The 22669-nt window shown below is 36.6% G+C and overlaps 1 protein-coding gene and 1 long non-coding RNA gene across 2 annotated transcripts in view; one reads left to right on the forward strand and one right to left on the reverse strand.

Annotated features, from left to right (window-relative positions):
• The window catches only part of LOC123950559, a 134213-nt gene that overhangs the window by 38420 nt on the left and 73124 nt on the right, over positions 1 to 22669 (forward strand). The window lies entirely within an intron of this gene.
• The window catches only part of SCN9A (sodium voltage-gated channel alpha subunit 9), a 184724-nt gene continuing 171310 nt past the window's right edge, over positions 9256 to 22669 (reverse strand). Inside the window, exons 25-27 of the mRNA XM_046018497.1 lie at positions 19217 to 19321; positions 17044 to 17314; positions 9256 to 13735 (exon numbers count right to left, since the gene is read on the reverse strand). Coding sequence (XP_045874453.1) covers positions 12543 to 13735; positions 17044 to 17314; positions 19217 to 19321 — 1569 coding nt within the window. The 3' untranslated portion in view covers positions 9256 to 12542. The remainder of the gene's footprint in view (positions 13736 to 17043; positions 17315 to 19216; positions 19322 to 22669) is intronic.

The following is a 22669-nucleotide window of genomic DNA, read 5'->3' on the forward strand; positions in this document are numbered from 1 at the left end:
GAGAGTCTGCTTCCCTTCCTTTCTCTCTGCCTGCCTCTCTGCTTACTTGTGATCTCTATCTGTCAAATAAATAAATAAAATCTTTTAAAAAAATAAATAAAATGTCAAATTTACAAACTCAATTCTCAATCTGAATGAGTTTCCTTGAATAAATTATTACTTTTAAAATTTCCTTACCCCCTCCCCCCTTTTACAGCTATTTCTAGGTTTGCTCTGGGAGGCTTCAAAAATGGGTGGAAAATTATTTTGGAAACCCAAGTTTACTGAGAATGACCTTAGGTTTTATACTTGTCAGACAAAGTTCCAGGAGCTTCCTAGACCGGAAACCATTTTGCATCCATTTAGAGCTCAGCAATTAGATGATTAGATATCCTGAAATAAAATCCTGATATAAAATGTCTGTTGGGTGAAAGTTCATAAATATCTCTTTGAATGCAAGGCAAGGCCTGCAAGAAATTAAAGGACGTTCCCAAGGACCAAAAACAAAGAAACAGCAGGAAACAGCAGTGAGATGACAACTGCATCCAAGCCACCTGGAGATAGTGGCCCATCACAGTAAAGCCATCTCCTTGTTGCTTCTTATGTTACTGAGGTATAATAAATATACATACAGTACAGTGAAAAAGTTATATGGATCGAATGTACATATTTGTCCTTCTATGTAAACACCACCTGGGGCAAGACATGAAACATTGCTGGGACCCCAGAAATCTTCCTTATGCCTCCCTCAGTCAATAACACGCACCACCAACCCCACCCCCCGCCACCGCCAAGTCTCCGCTCCTCAGACTTCTTTTGTCGGAAATAGGATTTGCCTATGATTAAAATTCACAAATTAATTCGTACAATATGTAATCTTTGGTGTCTAACTTCTTTAGTTGGTGAATTTTCCCCTGGTCTTGCATGCATCAGTAAGTCATCCTTTCTCTCTGTGCATAGCATTTTTATTGTATATCCACATCACAATATTTATCCTTTCTAATTTTGATGGATTTTTGCACTGCTTCCTGTTTGTTTCAGGCTATTATGAACATAGCTCTCTGAACAATCATATAAATGTCTTTGGGTGGTTATTAATGCTCATTTCTGTGTATATATGTAACTAGTATAAGATTTTTCGTCATAGAATATGTATAGCATTGATAGATACTGACAACATTTTTTAAATAACTGTACAAATTTATGTTCTTGCTGGAAAGGTTTAAGAATTTCTTTTCTCCATATATTTGACAATATTGCTATTGTCAGTCTTTCTTAAAATAGAGCCATTCTGTTGGTGGTTTAGTGATATTTCATTGCTGTTTTAATTTTCATGTCTCTAGTGAATAGTTTAAAAAAAGAATAAGGCTGGTATTCCAGCATATTGATCAGGTAGCATTTCTGCTTGCCACTTTGTTATTACCTATATGCCATGGCTTTTTTCCTCTCTCTCTCTCCCTTACTGTTTTCTTTTGTGTTAAATACATTTTTTCTAGTGTTCTATTTTAATTCTCTTGTCGTTTCTTTTATTCTATTTTTTGTGGTTGCCCTGATGATTACAATTACTATCTTAACCTATAACAATCTAGCTTGGGTTAATACCAGTGTAATTTCAATAGGATACAAAACATTTGCTCCTAAATATCTCCTTTCCTTCCCCATTCTTTGTGCTATTAAATTATACAAATCGCATCCTAACAACTCCTAAGCCATCAACACAGACTTAAAATTATTGCTTTATGCAGTTATCGTTTGCATCCTGTAGGAGAAAAAGAGGGATTATAAATAAAAAATACATTCATCCTGTCTTTTATACTTCATGATTTGGTGACAGTTCTTTGTGCTCTTTTTTCCTATAAGTTTGAGTTACTGATCAGTGACCTGTCATTTCAACTTAAGCACTCACTGTCTTTAGAATTTCTTGACATGCTCCCAACATATTCTTTCATCTGTTCATTCTTTAATCATTCATTCTTTCATGTTCATCTGAAAATGTCTTAATCTCTCCACTTTTGAAGGTTAGTTTTTCTGGGTAAAGAATTCCTAGTTCAGTGTTTCTTGAAGAATCTTGAATATGTCATCTCCCTGCCTCTGCCCTCCATGGTTTCTAATGAGACATCACCAGCTAATCTTAGGGTCAGATTCCTCTCTCCCCCTGAGTTTATCCTTGGTGGTGGCAGGCACTGCTGTTGCTCGTCTGGTGAGTGGCTTGCCTGGGCTATATCAGTCAAGTCTGTGCCCTTACCTGTGGACCCTGAAGTCTCTTCTCAATTAACTTGGTGCTCAGCTAATGATTTCTTTAGATGCGTTATGACATTACATCTCCCAGTCTTTGCCGAGGGCCTCAGTTTTCATGTTGAGACATGCCTTTAAGACTCAAGCAGGCAGTTTACAACTCTACCTTAGCAGTCATTTCCTGCTTCTACAGAGCAACAAGGTCGGCCAGAGGTGAGAACTGGTCATAAGTGCTGGGCCCTGGCTTGTGCATGGCCCTGTGCGGCAGGCGGCTTGTAGAGTTTTTACAAAGTCCATTATAGGCGTGTCATTCTCTGGTCATTCCTTTTAAATTTTTTGGTGATCTTGGTTACCACAAAAATTATCACTGTCCCAGGCAGGGGCAATGGTAGATAATGACAAACAATCCCAGGGAAAAGGCTGTTTGCATTCAGTAAACTTTAAGGCAGGCAAAATAAAGACAGCTTTGTAGGTTTATTTTGCAGGCAATTGCCAGACAATTTTCTGTTAACAGGGCTTTGGGCGTGCTCCAAACCTGTTCTGTCCCCCCACCCCCACTGGCTTTTAGGCTTCAGGTTTTCACTGAGATTCTGAGACAACTGGTTTTTTTTAAACAACTATAAAGCTTGCTGTACTTATGAAGATTCAGCCATTTTTGAATAAAATCTCCTTTGGTTAATTTCCAGAGTTCTGAAAAAGTTGGTTTCGACAATTTTGCCAGTCCTCTTCTTTTATGGAGAAGTAGACTTTGAGAAGGCCCTACTTTGACATTTCCACTGATGTCCTGAAATCCCAATTCAAAAATGGACAGAAAATGCAAACATACACATCACAAGATAGGATATTCGGTTTGATTCCTTAAGTTTTGATTTTTTTTTTTTAATACCTACCATGCCTTGTGCTGGAAAGGCGAATTTCATGAAAGGTGTGTAATGGTCATAGGCTTAACGTATTTCTCATTGCCTCATGTACTGTGGCTTTTATAATTCCAACCAAAATCACCGTCCCCAACAATTGACATCTTAGTGTTTAGTTGTGTGACAACTCAGAAGTTTGTAATGCTGATCACTTTCTCTTTCTTCATATTCTGTCACTTTCCTTAAAACTCTGTTTCATGGGTGCCTGGGTGGCTCAGTCATTAAGCGTCTGCCTTCAGCTCAGGTCATGGTCACAGGGTCCTGGGATCAAGCCCTGCATTGGGCTCCCTGCTCAGCGGGAAGCCTGCTTCTCCCTCTCCCACTCCCCCTGCTTGTGTTCCCCCTCTCGCTGTCTCCCTCTCCCTGTCAAATAAATAAAATCTTAAAACAACAACAACAACTACTCTGTTTCGAACTTCTACTTGTGTCTACTCTTCCTGGTTGGCTTGGCATGCCTTGGACTTGTCCACCCCTCGGAAGCAGTGACTTCGGGATATGTGTCTCTCACCCTGGTTGACCTTCATTTAACTTCATATTTTTATGTTCCTCATTATTCAGAGCTTGTATTCAGTTGCCTTCAGAACTCTTACTTTGTTTCATAGTACCTCAAACTCCAACACATTCAAAACTGTTGTTCTGATTTTGATACTCAGCTCCAGGCTGCCCTGAGTAGATGAGGCTCGAATCTAACATGGACACATGTTGCAATATGGAAAAATAGTGTAGTGCTATGATCAAGAATCATTGATTCTTCCATGACCCAGTAGATGCCCAATATCATTTTATCAAATTTATGACTGAATGCTAGATGGAGAGGTACTTCAGAAAATGCTTAATAAATTGCTGCCCTTTAAATTTCCTACCACGTACTTATGCACTTCAGGATGACTGAGTGCCAGTCTCTTGTAGATGAACCTGAGGCTCAGAAAATACAGCACAATGTTCAAGTTCACAGCCCCACTGTTAGTAAGTGACAAATTTAAACTCATGATCTGATTGCCGCTGTATATATATTTGTATATTTGCTTTCTTAAAAATAATCCTTAAAGGCACAAGATGGTATTGCACTGGGAATAACAGAGGTTAGATTTCTTTGAGTGATGTCAATGCCATGTCTCATTTGCTTTATTGATCTTACAAAGAGCAAGAGATTAGTGTTGTTGATTTTAGCTCCCAAGCTGACAGAAGCAGGGGAGAAAACAAGAGTCCTCCTACTCTGGGAAGGAATAACTGGGCAGGAAGAAATGACAAGATGGAAAAAATGCCAAAGGCTGCCATTTTAAGTTGACAGCTTTGGGCCATTCCAACAGCTTTGTTTTTCTGTACCAGCATCGGCTTCTTAAGAGCAAGTCATCCATGCCCCTTCTAGCTCCAGGCATAAGAGTTAAGTGAAGTTTTAACTTCATTTCAAAGAAATGAAAATACACTAAAAGAAATTTAAAATACGCTTGTCTAAAACCATTCACTTTTTTAAAAAAATATTTTATTTATTTGATAGAGAGAGATATCACAAGTAGGCAGAGAGGCAGGCAGAGAAAGAGGGGAAGAAGCAGGCTCCCTGCTGAGCAGAGAGCCCAATGTGGGGCTCGATCCCGGACCCTGAGATCATGACCTGAGCCGAAGGCAGAGGCTTTAACCTACTGAGCCACCCAGGCGCCCCAAAAACCATTCACTTCTTGACTGCAGTCATTCTTCAGACTTCTGGTCTAGGCTGTAGCCTGTGTCACAAAGCTAAAGGAGATTGCATCTCTGGTTCTCCCTGGCTCCCTCCCAGATCCCTTCCTGCCCATAACTTGGCCCTAAGTGGTATTCTGGCTGAGGTTCGTAGGAGGCAGACCCATTTGTCTCTAAAATAAATGGACAATATGTGGCTCTTTAGAGATAAACATAACTTCTTTTAGTTGCAAGTGCCATGGCCAAATTAGGTGACTAAACCAGTCATCAATCTTTGCTCTGAATTTAGGGTCTAAATGAGATGGTTAGGGTAAGATGAGTATATAAAAGGAGACAAATAAGGCAGGAAAATGAAGCATGAATGAATGCTTTTCCCACTTCTGTTTCTTCCTAATCTTTTCTTATTAGAGCTGATTCAATTGAGGGCATCAACTAAAACCAATATATCAAAATGCACTGAGTTTTTCAGGGAGATTACAACAGAATTCTGTCTTTACTATTTAAAGGGAGTTGGAATGAGAGTTTGATATTTAGAAGTTTGGTAATTGTGAACTTCACTGATTTTTTTTTTTAAGATTTTATTTACTTATTTGACAGAGAGAGAGAGAGAGCGCACAAGCAGGGGGAGGGGCTGGCAGAGGGAGAAGCAGGCTCCAGTCTGAGCAAGGATCTCATCAAGATGTGGCTCTTGATCCCAGGACCCTGGGATCCTGAGCTGAGCCAAAGGCAGACGTTAACTGACTGAGCCACCCAGGTGCCCCTTCACTGATTATTTTTTTAGAAAAAAATATTTTTGTGTCTATATATTCTCTGTTACTCTTCCCTTCTAGAAGTGGTTTCATGCCCTTCCTTCGAGCATGTGCTTGACTTTTATCTCATGAATAGAATGTGGTGAAAATGATGGATTCTGACTTCGGAGGGTAGGTCACAAAAAGCAGTGGGGGAAGCCAGACACTCAAGCAACCCTACGGAAAGATCCAGGTGGAGGAAGTGAGTCCTCCTTAAACAGCCAGTGAGGATCTGAAGCGAGGATCTGAAGCCTGCGAATGGCCAAGTGAGGGAGACATCTTGGAAACAGGTCTTTCAGGCTTCCTCAAGCTTCTAGATGAGTGCAGGCCCAGGTGACAACTTCACTCTCCAGCCAAACTACTCCCAAAGTCCTGGACCACAGAAACCGTGTGATAATAGATACTTGTTGTTTTAAGTTGCTAAAAATATATGTCTTTTTCGTATGGAGTTCTGATACTTATTTTTCATCTATAACACTTTATTACAAAATTAGTTCTTAATTTTCAATGTTTAGAAGAACACAAAGGACAATGATAATATCCTAGCTTCAAACAGAAGCACACATTTTTACTTCAACTATAATTGTAGTCTTTGTCCCATTAAATCTTTAGCATGAATGCCTGAGCAAAATGACTACTTTGAATATTTTTAAAATAATCACTCATTTTTGGGAGTGAGAAAGGAAATAGCTATTAGGAATCAAAAGCTAGCTCCTGAGTGATTTTCTCTGGTAAAACAGCTTGTAAATCTTTGGAATGAATGACCAAAGTTACAAAATTTTACAGTAAAAGAAAATACATAACTTCAAGTCACTATTTTTATCTTTTGACCAAAAATTATGAAGCTTTGAGAGTGAAGTATCCTGATATTAAGTATCATAAAATAAAATAGTATATAACATAGATTATAGAACATACAATAAAAATAATCAAATATATGTAACATTCATGGTGAATAATGCATGATAAAATCAATCTAATATTACTTTCTGATATTTTTAGTCATGTAGGGCACATCATTTTTGTCTCCTCCTCAAATAAAAGCTTCATGAGGGAAGGGATTTGTCTGTCTGCAGATTGAAGGGGGGATAACAGATTGAGGGTGTTCAGTAAATATTAAATAATGAATAACATACTCATATATGATGTTTCCTTCGCTTTGAACACTAAACTTTGCTATGTTTGACTTTCTAGAGTTTAACCAAGAATCAGAAAAGTTTTGAACTCATGGATTTATTGCCTTAGGCTGAGAAGGAAGTGAAAGTGTCACAGCTCTAAAACACTGCAGAAAGGGGGCGCCTGGGTGGCTCAGTGGGTTAAAGCCTCTGCCTTCAGCTCAGGTCATGATCCCAGGGTCCTGGGATCGAGCCCCGCACTGGGCTCTCTGCTCCCTGCTTCCTCCTCTCTCTCTCTGCCTGCCTCTCTGCCTAGTTGTGATTTCTCTCTGTCAAATAAATAAAATATAAAAACAAAACAAAACAAACAAACAAAAAAAACCACTGCAGAAAGACCCAAAGTAGAAAGGATCTGTGAGACCTGTTGGGAAGGTTGGAAAACTCTGCTTACCCGTACTCTCAATTTATCAGTGGTCTTTCTCAGACCTTGTCTGTGAACTGCTTATTTTCCCCACCTCAATACATTAAAAAAAAAAAAAATATTTTCCCCACCTCAATACATTAAAAAAAAAAAAAATGTTTTCTTTGGTAGTGCTCATTTCAACTTTGCTAGGGGCCTAATGTCATTAAAATCAACTCTATTTAAAATTCCCAGTGATTATGAAATCTCAGTGTGTTCTGACTGCATTGAAATATTCCCACTGGAGCCATCTGCTTGTTTGTATAGTCCGCAGCCTTTGCCTTTTCAGACTGACTTCTTTCACTCAGTAATATGACTGGTCTTTGCTTTTCATTATTCTGACTGGCTCATAAAGACATTCTAAGCTGTTGTTAGTAAAAGTTAACTAAATGGAGGATGTTTTGTCCTTTATGAAATAAAACCTGAAATAGAATATACCAGCAAATATCACATCCGGAAGGAGAATAATTTTTGCTCAGTTCAGCTAGGTTTTAAAATTGTTCACAAGACCTAAATATTTCCTATATACTTCTCGCCATTGTTTTATCTACTCCTTTGTTGCATTTCAGTTGTTTTTGAAAAATATTTTAAGTGAGATTCAAGCTAAAAACCCATGATTAAACATTAAACATCCCTCCCTGAATCTCTTAAAATTGGCTTTTTTCTTAGATCAATCGTTAATGTACCTATCTAATTACACTACTCGGAATAATAGGGAGTAGAGTGTAGCATGTTCACTCTACTGCTTGTTTAGAGCTATCAATTATTCATGTTTCTCTTCCTGTGTCCATCAGATGCTGTTGCAGCAAAGGTCTGGCCACTATGCAATCCTCCCCTCCCTGGAGAGTGATTACCACGTACCCTGCAGCCCATTTTGCTTGGGTTATGGCATAGTGTTATCTACGGCAAGGCAGAAGTTCATTCTTTTGTTGTAGGGACTTCGTGTGATTGCCAATCAGTTATGTTAAGATGCACGATGATGTCGCGCAGGGACAATAATTTTATTTTGCAGTGATTATCACAACTTCAGGTACAGAGGTCCCTAGGAAGAATTTATATCTTTTTACATGTCATTGTAATAGCACACAAGGTTGAAATAATGGCTGAACACAGCAGCAATTATTCTTGGTGTATCTTATTTAAAAATCAAAAGCAGGACCGGATGCTTACAGCTAAGACAAAATAGAGGCTTAGATTTTTTTTTCTTGCAATAAGCCAAAACTTTGCAAATATGTATGTTTCCTCGTTTTAGCATTGTTTGAATGCACAGATCTCAAAAATAGCTCAATTTTGAAATACTTTTGGATATATGTCACATCACTAAATGTTTTTTATGCACCAGTAAGATGTATAAGACTTTTCCAGGTACCATATTTATACAAAGTCATGTAAAATAGAGGAAATATTGTCATCATTTAATATTTATGAAGAATGCATTGTGCTCCTATGAGCAACGGTGTAGCCTGGACTCTTACATGTTTAGTGGCAAATTGGTTGCCACACTAACTGCTATTACTAATGTACACTATTAATTTTCTATTGGTCAGACATTGCTCTGATTGTGTCATGTGGATTTTCTCACTCTATTCTAGGACTATAAATAGTGAAGTAGTACAGTTACCCTTATTTTATAGATGCGAACGCTGAGTCACACATGGGTTAAATAATATATTCAGGAAACTCAGAGAGTCATAGCTTAACTGGGATCCAAACCCTTGGCCATGATGTGTGTTAAACCCTCTCTCAATGACACAATATGCTATTCTATGAAAAAGATAAATACTGTCACTGTGTGGCTAAATGTTTTCCTATTTTCACTTCTTGTCTCAATTTTTGCCTTCTGCACAAACTCTGTTGCGGATGTCAATGAATTGTATTAGAACTCCATATTCTTTGTTCCCATATTTCTTATCCTGGAAGACTTCCTATGGAGGACATTGAAACTGTCTTTCCATTCAAAGAAAAAAAGCTACTAGTAGCTTCAACTTATTTAGGTCTGTACTGAACTTACTTCCTTAAAGGTTATTCACACAGAAACAAAATACATGCAAACATGACTTCATTTTGTTGATGATTTTTATTTTTACATTCTATTACAATGTGTACATCTCCAGTATAACTACAATATAATTTATGACAAACTCAAACATTCTGAGCATTCACAGATGTAAGAAAATTGTACAGAGTTCTATGTAAACAGCATTATTATATGCATGGCTATTCATTAATTTTTATGAAGCAATTCTTGATTCTTTTCCTCAGGAATATTACATCATAACCACAGATACTTAAAAAACTGTGTAATCTCTATACATAGGTCCTAAACCCAGGCCAATTACTTGGCCATTCTAGTTTAGCTGGCCTTCCTTTCATTACTTCCAGTAACATTTCTCCAAAATTGCTATTTAAAACTGCTTTATTTACATGTGCATTTTATCTTAAATCTTTTTAATAAAGCTATCAAAAATCTATAAAATCATGCTGAACATTTTGGGTTGAGGTTTTCAACAATCAGCATTTAGAAACAGTCCACAAGTCACTTAATGTCTTTTGCAAACTATGTAACAGTCAAAAAAGCAAAATGAGATTCTCCCACTTTTCTCCAAATTGCATGTATGCATTTATGTGTGTCCAGATCTTTGCTTCCATTTGTGTTTGCTTCCATTTTATTCTAACTTAAAATTTACACTGTAACTGCCATTCTAGATCATTAGGTGAAATGAATCTAAGGATTATATAACTTAAATATTAGCATGACAGTGCCTTCTGGAGGCATCTCATTATCAGTTCCAAGCAGTAACCTACATGAAAAGCAAAGTCTAATTTTACTTCAAGCTCACACAGTACTAAATAAGCTCTCAATTCCATATATTGTTTTTAATTGATAAAAAGTCACAACTAGACATTCCTGGGAAAACATATATATACAAAACCTAACTATGTTATATTAAAAAAAAGTATTGTTCAGCATGAAATTGGTTCGGCATGAAATAGAAGAAAAGAGCAAATTTGTAAAATTTTTTTTTGAAATAGTAAGAAGAAACTGTTGAGGAGCCAGTTGCCAGTATTTTTTATTTTACATAAAAAGAAGGTAATGTAAAAATGTTACTAGTAAATCAGACATAAACCTGTCCACCATATGTCTTTTCATAATACATAAATATGCAAAATGCAGTTATATTTATATGGGTTTAAAATAATGAGGATAGACTGAATTTAAATCTAAGGTGATATTAATTTCTTAATTTAATGTATTAAAAATATTACAAAAGTAATATATTTTGAATGGTTCCCTAATTGTCAAAACCTATTTTCAACAGGCTTAGCAGGTATGCAATGCAATGCTCTACATAGCCTAGGAAAACACTGCATGGTGTCTTTCTTATTAAATAAAAAAGAGGCTCAAATAACCCAAGATGAATAATTGAGTGTAGGTGCAAAGAATTTTTGGCCCTAGATTTAATTTCATATGTATCTTAGGACAAATGTCTAGAAGTGATCATCTCCTTCACAGATGTTGTAAAATATGTCACAATTTAAAAACTTTGCAGATACAAAGTTCTGTGGATATGTCTCTGTTTTTGTCTGTTGATCTCATATCTGTGTTTCTTAGTCCATCCCTCTTTCTGCCTGTCATTCTCTACCCATACTCTTCATTTCTGTAGGTATTTTAAAATCTCCTTTATTTTTAATTAGCCAGAATAACAAAAACTACATATTTATTATAGAAATATAATTTATGTTCTTTTTTAATTTAGAAAAGCAAATGAATAATATATATACTTGCTTCGAAAACTCCTACAAAATCTTCTAAATAAAATTACTCTCTACTTATGTAACTCAATTTTGCCTATGCATAAGTAACTTGATAGAAGAAAGAGCTCATATTCCTGAAATAATCTCATGAAAAAATGCATCATGGCCATTTCTTTTCAAGCCATCATCAACGAGGACATTTTAAAACTAGATTTATAATCCTTGGTAGGCGGACAGCAGCTAAAAGAAAATGAGTGTGTGCTTGGTAAACTATCAGCTCAGGGTACCTTATTGATTGATATCAACTATGCCTCAGAGTTTTAGAATTTTAAGGAGAAAGTGACGTTGTCTTTATTTTTATAGATGAAAGAGAAAGGTCCGAAAGGATTAATAGCACAATGAGGACAGTACATTGGAGACAAGAAAGCAAGGTGGCAAGAATCCTGGTTGGATGATCTCACTCATATTAAACACGGGTCTCTGCTGAAAGGCTGACATGTATCGCAACTTGAGAGTTTGCCACACACATCGAGGATGGCAAGCAGGCGAGGCAGTCCAGGCTTTGCTCAAGCCATTAGCTGCTCAAACATGAACCACAGTATCAAACAGATAGCTGCACGTCAGGAAGCACTTCACTGAAGGAAATATTCACTTTGCTTTGTGCTAAAGAATGATTAGACAATACTGCCCGAGAAAGCAGAAATTTGTGACCAAACAGATGAAGAGTTGAGTCATTATTGGTGTTTAAGGGGCAGCACAGTAATGTGTTAGACTGTATAAATAAAAGTGAATAAAGCTTTCTTCCGTTCCTTCTCTTCTTAAGCATCTTCAGTATTTTTTCTTCTTTTGAGGAATGTGATATGTACTTAAAATAATTTTTCACGTTGTATGGTAATCGTATGAACCAAGAAGTATATTTTAAAAGGCAGGCTATAAAGCACAATACTCTAAAAGGTAAGCTTATCCTGGTTGGTCTATGAGTCAAGATGAATGAAAAATATTTGTTGAAATGAAGAGCCTACATATGTTTTTAATCCCATGGCATTGTATAGGCACATAAAAATTGGTTCTGATGCAGTACGCAATAAATGTAAGCACCTCAAAAATAGACAATGACCTCTGTACATGGAAAAGAGTCTTGCTCCCTAATAACAGATGTGTTATTTGTTACTAATGGCCATTCCTTCTATCAGGACATTTCATTTGCAAAGCCAAGGTAAAACACTCTTACAGATATCCAAATGATAGATGCGTGTGTGTTTGTATTTGCATGGGAAACGGGAAGGTTTACAATCCTGTGAAGAGATGACAAGGTAGAGGTGAACATTTTCCACATGGTCTTCTGATTTATTAAAAGCAAATAAAATTAAACCAGCTTTGTTTGCTGTAATCGAGAATCCCTGCAGAGTACTCTCACAATTCTTACATAATCATTTACGAATGCAAATGTAGCCATCTGCTAATCCTGTTCACCTATTTTAGGGAATCAGAGCTAGTCAACCGCACTGACTCTGAGAATATTTCAATAAAAAGTTTTGGCATAGACTTCCTTAAAACAGTTTTATTAACACAAATATACCACCTTCAGAGGCTGTAAGCAATATTCAAAAACGAAGCTCTACTTTTTGCTTTCCTTGCCGTCTTTCCCTTTGTCTTCCTTTTCTGCTTTGTCTGTTTCATATTTCTCTTTGTCTGGCTTTGTTACACTGTCGTATGAAGGTGGAGAGACAGTGGATGGGGTTGCATCTGTTTTTTCTGGACTTGAGTTCTCATTAGTGTTGTCAAACACCATATCTTCTTTACTGGGCAAACCATCATCTCGGTCTCCATCTTTTATGTATATACTTGATATATTTTTGACATTTTGCCGTAAGCGGTAACGTCTGTAAGCACGCTGAATGACAGTAGCAGACACATCCTCTTGTTTTCGTTTTAGTGTAGTTGTTATGGGTTCATAGGACACTTTAGAAGGATTTGCTGACATGAACCTTTCCTCCATCTGTGAACGTAGAGAGTCCATCTCTCCGCTTTCACCCAAAACACGCTTTGTAAAGGCAAATAAAATGTCGAGGCAATGGATCCGGTCCCCACTGACCATGGGCAGGTCCATGGCGATGAGCTGGACTTTGTTTGGTTTGGCTATGAGAAGAGGAGGATCCAGGGCAGCTGCAAAATCGGAGAGCTTGCTATACTCTATAAACTGGGTGGCATCAGGATCAAACTTCTCCCAGACCTCATAGAACATCTCGAAGTCATCCTCACTCAGGGGTTCAGTACTTTCCTCAGTAGCAACACTGAAGTTCTCTAGGATGACAGCGATGTACATGTTCACCACAACCAGAAATGATATGATGATGTAACTCACAAAATAAAATATCCCAACAGATGGGTTCCCGCAGTCTCCTTCAACTGAACTTCCGGGATGAACTTTCTTTGGATCACAGTCAGGGGGTGCACTGTTGAGAATAGGTGCCAGCAGTCCATCCCAGCCAGCGGAGGTGGTAATTTGGAACAGGCAGATCATACTGTTGCCAAAGGTCTCAAAGTTGAACATGTCATTGATTCCAGCTTCCTTTTTAACATAGGCAAAGTTGGACATTCCAAAGATGGCATAGATGAACATGACCAGGAAAAGCAAGAGGCCGATGTTAAACAAGGCAGGAAGGGACATCATCAGAGCAAAGAGCAGCGTGCGGATCCCTTTGGCCCCTTTGATGAGACGCAAGATTCGACCAATCCTGGCAAGCCGGATCACTCGGAACAGGGTAGGGGACACAAAGTATTTTTCTATGAGCTCAGCCAGAAACATACCTGGTGAGGAGGGAGGGGATGGTACAGAAAAATCATGACTTTTAAGTAATGTTATCTGCCATCTTCTCTCTCACGATTTCAGGACTATCATTTTATATTGAAAGCAGTTTCATAACAATCAACAGACTGAGCAATCCCAAGGGAAAATGATTGATATTACCACTGTGACATTTTCTCTCCCTTTACTAAGTTGCGGACATTGTTTTTTTTTTCCCCCTCCATAATCATTTTTGATTATAGGGGTGATACCTACTCATGCAGAAAATTCAAGCAATACAGTAAAATGCTTAAAGGGAAATCTAAATCACCTGAAATACCATCAGTTATAATAACTGTTACTACTTTGTTATCACTTTAGACATTTTTCTGTGCAAGACCAGGCACACATTGCCCCATGAATGTAATTATGTTACTGGGCATTTTTTTATGGCCTATTTGAGTCACTTCATCATGTCATGGAAACATTTCCAGTCAAATGGCAATGAAGTAATTATAGTTCAAATAACCGCATACTGAAGAATTTTATGTTGTTTTCAATATTTTGGGCTGAGAAAAATATTCAGGTAGGTATATTTTTTTCTAGTTACCTAAGCATCATTTGATAATATATTAATAAAAGATCAGTGTATTTAAAGTTTTCTTATATATCACCAAACCTGTCTCGAGAAAGTCTGTGCAGTTCTTCATAGTAACGTATGAAAATGCTCACGTGGTTCCACATACTCAGCCAGTATTGTGGTTCTTTATAATTTTTTTTTAAAGATTTTATTTATTTGACAGACAGAATCACAAGTAGGCAGAGAGGCAGGCACAGAGAGAGGGGGAGGCAGGCTCCCTGCCGAGCAGAGAGCCCGATGCCGGGCTTGATCCCAGGACTCGGGGATCATGACCTGAGCCAAAGGCAGAGGCTTTAACCCACTGAGCCACCCAGGTGCCCCGGTTCTTTATAATTTTTACCAGAAAATCTTTATGATGTTTCAAAACATCTCTTTATAATTTTTTTTTTGTTGGAAAAAAAATCCACATTTTTTCTTGTTAATTGGGCATTTTGTGTGTTTGTTGGCTATTTTCAACTTTCTCTTTTCGGCCATGTCAAGTTCTTTGCCCATTTTTCTAATGAGAGATTTACTCTTTTCTTACTGATTTCGGAGGACTATTTCTCCACTGAAAGTGCTTATCCTTTGTTGGTCTTATATGTTACATACAACTTTTCCCTGTGTTTTGTCTTTCAATCTTTTTGCTTGGGGATAGGTTGTGGTGAGATTTTCCCTTAGAATATTTTGATTTTTATATAATCTTGTTATTTTTTTCTTCATAGACTCAAATTTGTGTCATAAATAGGAAAGACTGTTCAGGTTCATTGCCCTAAATATATTTCTTCTTGAATCCTTTTTTTTTAACACTTTAATTTTTGATTCATGTGATCTTCCTACTGAGTAAATTAGTAATTATCTATATAGTGAAGTTAAATCTTGAATTATCTATGTGAATCTACTGAGCTTTTTAAGACACTGTTTTACTTCATCAATGTAATCAATTTTAATTCATCAATGTTCAATCACTGTTTACTTCACCAATGTTAGTGGTCTAAGTATCCAGCAATATAAGTAACCCCTCATTACTTTAATTTTTCTTCCAGATAAATTTTAGAATCATTCAGACTTATATTGCCAATATATTATTTCCACCAGGCAAAAGACTTATTGACATTCTCACTGGGATAACACTGCATTTACAAATTAATTTACTTCAAAAAGCGTCATGATTATCGGGATAGCCTTCTTAACCAAGTATAATAAAAGCCTTTCAATTATTTAAGGCTTCTTTTATGACTGTTAGCTTTCCTCAAAGAAGTCTTATGCATTTATTAAAGTCGTTGCTGGATATTTTACTTTATTTTCATTGTAAATGCAAGTGAGATTTTTCTTTAGGTATAGTTTCTAAAATTTTTGTCCACATATAAAACATTCATGAATATCAATACATGTGATTTAAAGTTTGTACTTTCTGAATTCTAATTGAATCTATTTTTTTGGTTGATTCTCTTTCATTTTTAAAGAATGCCATAATATGATCTGAAGATGAAGATCATTTGCTCCATGTACCCCTCTGTTTTCATATCTAATTGCATCAGCCAACAACACTGTTAAAAATAGAGGTCATAGAGGAACACTCTTTTTTTCATCCCAACTTGATGGAAATGTTTCCACTATTTTGCTTATTACTCTGAGATTCCTACCTAAATTTTATTTATTTTTTAAAGATTTTATTTATTTATTTGACAGAGAGGGAAGCAGTGAGAACAGGAACACAAGCAGGGGGACTGGGAGAGGGAGAAGCAGGCTTCCCGCCAAGCAGGAAGCCCAATGTGGGGTTCAATCCCAGGACCCTGGGATCATGACCCGAGCCAAAGGCGACGCTTAATGACTGGGTCTCCCAGGTACCCTCCTACTTAAATTTTAATTTGTTTTCTGATAACTTAATATTTTCTTGATACTCTTTTTTCAAAAATTGATTTTGAATGTCTCTTTTAAGTGACGTGGTACTCAATATTGACACGTTAGGTTATGTGACCTTTAACCTTTCTGGGCCTGCCTGTTTCATCATCTGTAAGTTGAATGTGTATTAAACACTCTCCACAATCTCTTCCTGTCTAAAATTTGCAATTCTAAAAATAAATGCAACCCTAAAATATTGGGCAAAGCATGTGCAGATATTGAGAAAACAAGAGGACAGAAGAACAGCTATGGTAATGAAAGGGGAAGAATTATAAAATCATGTACTGTGATTCATGGCCATGACTTGGGTTGGTTGAGAAATGATTCTATTTTATAGACTTGTCAAGTAATGAGGCCATAAGAAATGAAAATGCCATTTCTTGAGACCTTACCTTCATTTCGAATTCAGAAGGAATTTTCACAAGAGTCAGAGATATTCTGGTTATTAATGATCATTACTCAAGGGGCATCATGTTCTCATGATGATTTCAGATTCTACTTCCTACCTACATATAGGTCTTTCTACTACTTACCTATATAGATACAATTGCTGCTTCTATGAAGGGTAATCTTGGAAATCAACTATCAAGGAGTATTACAGGCTTCTAACAAACAGAAGTGTTTTAGCTTTGAGACCTGGAGTATGAACCCAGTAATCCTGACACAGAGGTCTTTGTTTTATTTAGTTTTGTCTTTAAGGTTCCTTCATTCTTTCATTTTACGTATGTACTCAAAAGTAAATTTATATTCAAGAATTCAGAAGCTTCTTTGAGCAAATGTGAAGTTTAGTTTAATTCAAAATGCTCTTACCTACAATGGAGAGAATCACAACCACAAAGTCAAAAATGTTCCATCCTACAGTGAAGTAGTAGTGTCTGAGGGAGATCAGTTTCAGCACACATTCTCCAGTGAAAAGGATAATAAAAACCACATTTATCCAATATAAAACATCAGTCATGTATTTACTTTGTCCCTCTTTTTCTACCATCATGGTCACCATGTTGAGGCAGATAAGAACCATGATGGTGATATCAAAAGCTTGGTTTGTTACTAGGTCAAATATACATCCTTGGAATTTATTCTGTAAAGAAACAAGAATAATATGTAATGTAGAGTAGGTTTTGCAATGATTATACATTAATCATTACATTAGTAAAAAGTATTTTAGAAAGGTATGTCTTCAAAAGTTGCATAAATTATACTTGGTCACAGGTTCTTAATTTTTAGAAGAAACATTATTAGTGAGTTATATCTAACTCAAAGCACATGAAAACTTGTTGTTGTTGTTGTTGATTTCTGGTACATATCAGACCCGCCAGATTTCAGTTGGTCGTGTATACTAACATTTGCTTTTAAACGCACCCACACTAGTGTATTATACATGAATTGCCACGGTCACAGGTAATTTTTTACTAAGAAAACCTCAACTCCTCCACCTGGAGTTTCCAATAAAATAACAGGTCTCTAAATTTCTACTTTGTCATATTATTTTAGCTAATGTGTTATATGATCTTGCACTATAATGACTGTCATGGTATGACCTATAATTTCCTATCTCTTTCATGTACAGAATATATGTTTCCACACATATCCATACTTATAGATCACTCCTCCTTTTAATCTCACTGCTAGTATTATGCTTTCCAGGAAACACAAGTTTTTTCAAAATACTTTTAATAATTGCATAGGAAAGTTTTAAGGTATTTTACCAAGATCAAGTAAAGCGAGCAAAAAATTAAATAACAGGGCTTCAAATCCATAGATTATAATGCAGTAGATCTGGTTGAGACCCGGCAATGTGTCCATTTAAAAAATGCCAGGTGACCCTCGTATAGCCAGCTGGGCATTAACTGGCTTAGTCTTCAGCCATGACTCTCTGGTAAGGTATGTCATGTTGAATATAAATTGAAATGCATATAATGTGTTTAAACTCCCCCCTCATGATGTTAGAGGTATGCAAACTATCATTTTACTGCCAAGACTCAATATTTCCATCTGAGCCTGTTCTGGTCTTTAACCACACAGTAGAAAAAAAAGTTTAGATTCATGATCAGTCCAACTGCTTCTCTTGCTGTTTGTCACAATCAAAAATAAGCAAGTTAGTTTACCCTACTGTAGCAATCACTACACCATAAAATCCTCAGTTTTTAAAAACTTTTTTGAATATTTTATTCATTTATTTGACAGAGAGAGAGATCACATGTAGGCAGAGGAAGGCAGAGAGAGAGAGGGGAAGCAGGCTTCTCGCCGAGCAGAGAGCCCAATGCGGAGCTTGATCCCAGGACCCTGAGAACATGACCCGAGCTGAAGGCAGAGGCTTAACCCACTGAGCCACCCAGGCGCCCCCAAATTGTCATTTAGATAAATACATTTCAATCAAAAGTAAATTTTATTTGTATCTTCTACAAGCCATTGTACTCATAGTAAGCTGTGTAGCTAATAGAGAAGTAAAACCATACATAATTACTTTTCATTTTTACAGAAAAATTAAAAACAAGAATATTAAGATCTATGATAATGTTCAAGATACAGATATTTAGTTTTATAAGGACTTTTGTTCAAATATTCATATTCATGTTTAAGAACAAATTATACATTAATGCTGAATTAAAAATAATTTGAAAATTTATATGCCAAAGATATATATGTATACATATACAGTTGATCCTTGAACAACACAGGTTTGAACTGCATGGGTCCACTAAAACATGAATTTTTTAAAGATAAATACAGCATAGTACTAGAAATGTATTTCCTCTTCTTTATGATTCTCTTAACAATGTACATATGTATATAATATATAAACTATGTGTTCATCAACTGTTCAGTTTATCAGTAAGATTTCTGGTCAACAGTAGGCTATTAGTAGTTAAGATTTGGGGAAATCAAGAGTTAAGACATAGATTTTTCAACTGTGTGGAGTGCTGCTGCCCCTACCCCCTGTGTTGTTTAAGGACAACTCGTTTTGTTTTATTTTGCTTACCCCTGGCCGAGGTATTGGCTTTTGTGGTTTCTTAGAGCCCAGCTTTTTCATTGCATTATAGTATTTCTTCTGTTCTTCTGTCATAAAGATGTCTTGACCTCCAAGGTAAAGAAATAAAAAATAAACCTAGTTAAAACCGTAATCATTATCTAGCTCCTTTCTCAGATCATTAAGACAGGTTAAAAATATGAAGATAGAAATAAAATGCATTTTATTATGTGCCACATAGCTATAAATATGTCTTAAATAATTATTTATATATAGGCCCGTGATTCTCCATAAATAGAGTGATGTGTATATATAAGATACATATATTGCCCTATAATAATTATTGCCTCAATTTTCTTTTGGTGAGGTAATCTGTATTATTTTAAACTATGTGCTGATATTTCATTTTATCTGTTACTAGTTTCATCAGGCATTTTATTGCTAGATAACCGAAATATTAGGAAGGGTTATAAGAAATAAGAATACTGAATACCTTTTTGGATGATTTGGCTAACATTTGGGACTCTAATGAAAAATAGGGGCCAAAACAATAGCAAAAGTAGTTTTATATTTATTTGTATTCATTTACAAATGCCATGTTCCTTTAGCACAGAAAAAGAATAAACAGTAGTACCCTCTTATCCATGGTATCCCTTTCCATGGTTTCTGTTAACCACGGTCAACTGTGGTCTGGAAGCAGGTGACCCTCCTTCCTGCATACCATCAGAAGGTTGATAGTAGCCCAAGCTACATCATGAGGCCAATGTTATTCACCTTATGTCATCTCATCAGGTAGGCATGTTATCATCTCACACCATCACAGGAAGGGTAGGTACAGCACAATAAGATATTTTGAAGGAGGCCATATTCACATAACTTGTATTATAGTATATGGTTCTGTTTTATTATTAGTTATTTTTATTAATCTTTGTGCCTAATTTATTTTTTTTTAAAGATTTTATTTATTTATTTGACAGAGATCACAAGTAGGCGGAGAGGGAGGCAGAGAGAGGGGGAAGCAGGCTCCCCACTGAGCAGAGAGCCCAATGCAGGGCTCAATCCCAGGACCCTGGGATCATGACCTGAGCTGAAGGCAGAGGCTTTAACCCACTGAGCCACCCAGGTGCCCCTGACTGTGCCTAATTTATAAATTAAACTTTACCACAGGTATGTATGTAGGACCAGAAACATGTTTGTTTGTTTGTTTGTTTAAGGTTTGGTACTATCTGTGGTTTCAGGCACCCACTGGGGGTGTTGGAACATCCCCTGTAGATAAGAGGTGGGGGAGACTACAAGGAACATGTACTACATATATCTGTGTGTGTGTTTCAAGAAACTGGTTAGCTGATTTTTTCATTCCAGTAAAGGAATTTCAACATCAACATTATGGGTGTCAACAGTATACACAATAGCATTCTAGGTGTTGAGGAAATTACCAAAGATCTAGGATCCTTGACTGGAAGGACTTCTTAATTAAATAGACAACCCTAAGTTTCAACAGTAAAAATAACTAACATCTAAATGAAGTTTTTTGATCTTTTCAACACTGTAAGAGTCTAAATCTCACAAAGGATACCTAGAAACTTTACCTGTTCTTTTAGGGTAAGCTAATTTTCTTAAAATTATCTGTAGTTTTTACATATTCACATATTTTCCCCATTGATCTGTAATATCAACTTTTTAGTTATGGGATCAATTCGAATAATCCATGTAATTAGGAATTTATTTGGGGGAATTCATAGTTCTCAAATCCTTACTTAGCTTGTAGGGTCCTGGAGTTAAAAATGATCTGGTTATGGTTTCCCTTCAGTTTTCTTGGATTAGGCAATATTCAGTTTTCTATTATATTGCATTTTTTAATAAAAAATTTATAAAATGATAAATGGTAACCAGACTCCCCTTTCTTTCTTAATGTGTTTTAATTTACCTTCATTCTAGTTGATATATAGTCTTTCATATTTATCTTACATACTGATGCTAAGCATCAGGGAGAGCCTTCAGGCCAGTGTTAAGAGAGGTACTCATGGGTGAAGGCTGAGTACTATAGCATGTCAAGAACTTACCAGAAGAAGCTAGGAAAACACTGGGAAGAGACCTATGAAATCGAGGTAAAAATCAAAGCAGCAAATTTTAACTTCTCTTAATGATACCCTGGTTGCCAAAATAATAAAAGGTGGGATGAAACTAGGAGGAGATAACAAGAAGCTCCAAGAGAGAGGCTTGTGTTGTTTGGATTAGTTTTACTGTAGATTGAGAGCCCTTATACAAAATGCATCCCTTTAAAAGCTAGATGAAAGATGCTCTATAAATCACGCTGGTCTTTTTCAATATTACACACTATGTCAAGGCCGTGTTAAGAATTTAGTTCTGGTGTCAGATCATCTTTCTTCAAATCCTGTCTCTGTTGTCCTTGGGCAAGTTTCTTAATGTCTTTGAGGATAAGTCATGTTATTATTACAAGAATAGTTACACCTTGATGGTTTGTTGGGAGGATCAACTGAGATAACACATTCAAAACACTCAGCAGGATGCCAGATACACAAGCCCTCAATAACTGTTAGTTGCTGTTACTGCCATTGTTATTAATCTTCTTAACAAGGTTATAGTTACTGAAAAGGGTTGCTTTACTTAGAATTTACCCCAATGTACCCAGGTCTATACTAGATCTTTGTGTAAATATACTACATACTTATCCCTTTTATAACTTGATCTATTAGTAATTTGTGCTCTAATTTTCTGAACTATGTTTTCTGATGAATTAAATAAACCCTAAATCACATGAACTTATTAAATGAAGACATTACTTGTAAAAGTGATGGTTCTTTGGAAAAACTATAAAGTGGGGTTGGTTATCAGAAGAAGCATGGGTAGTTGGTAAAGTCATGAGCTGAAACCAAAGTCCCGAAGTCAAAAAACCCTTAAGCAGCAAGAATACACTAGGAAAAGAACATGGGTGTTCTTTTCCTAGACAGACCTTTGGCTTGTGACCTCCAGTGGACCTATTACGTGATTTTAAACAAGCTACTTATCACTGCTGGGCCAGTGTATACACTTTTGCATAAAGATGTCACTTTCAGGGGCGCCTGGGTGGCTCAGTGGGTTAAGCCTCTGCCTTCGGCTCAGGTCATGATCTCAGGGTCCTGGGATGGAGCCCTGCATCGGGCTCTCTGCTTGGCGGGGAGCCTGCTTCCCCGCCCCCCCCCCCCGCCTGCCTTTCTGCCCACTTCTGATCTCTCTCTGTCAAATAAATAAATAAAATCTTTAAAAAATTTTTAAAAAAAGATGCCTCTTTCATAAGCCTGTGATATGGATTAGATGAAATCATATATAATATACAAAGTATCTAGCAGAAAGACCCTTGTGCAGTAGTTTAATTAAGTCTTGGTCCTGTCTCTTAGTAGGGTGGAAAGAAACCAGAAGCCATTCAGAAAAGGTCAGAAAATAAAAGATATGCTTAAATTGAAA

This window comes from Meles meles, chromosome 9 (genome assembly GCF_922984935.1).
Source record: "Meles meles chromosome 9, mMelMel3.1 paternal haplotype, whole genome shotgun sequence".
Classification (NCBI taxonomy): Eukaryota; Metazoa; Chordata; class Mammalia; order Carnivora; family Mustelidae; genus Meles; species Meles meles.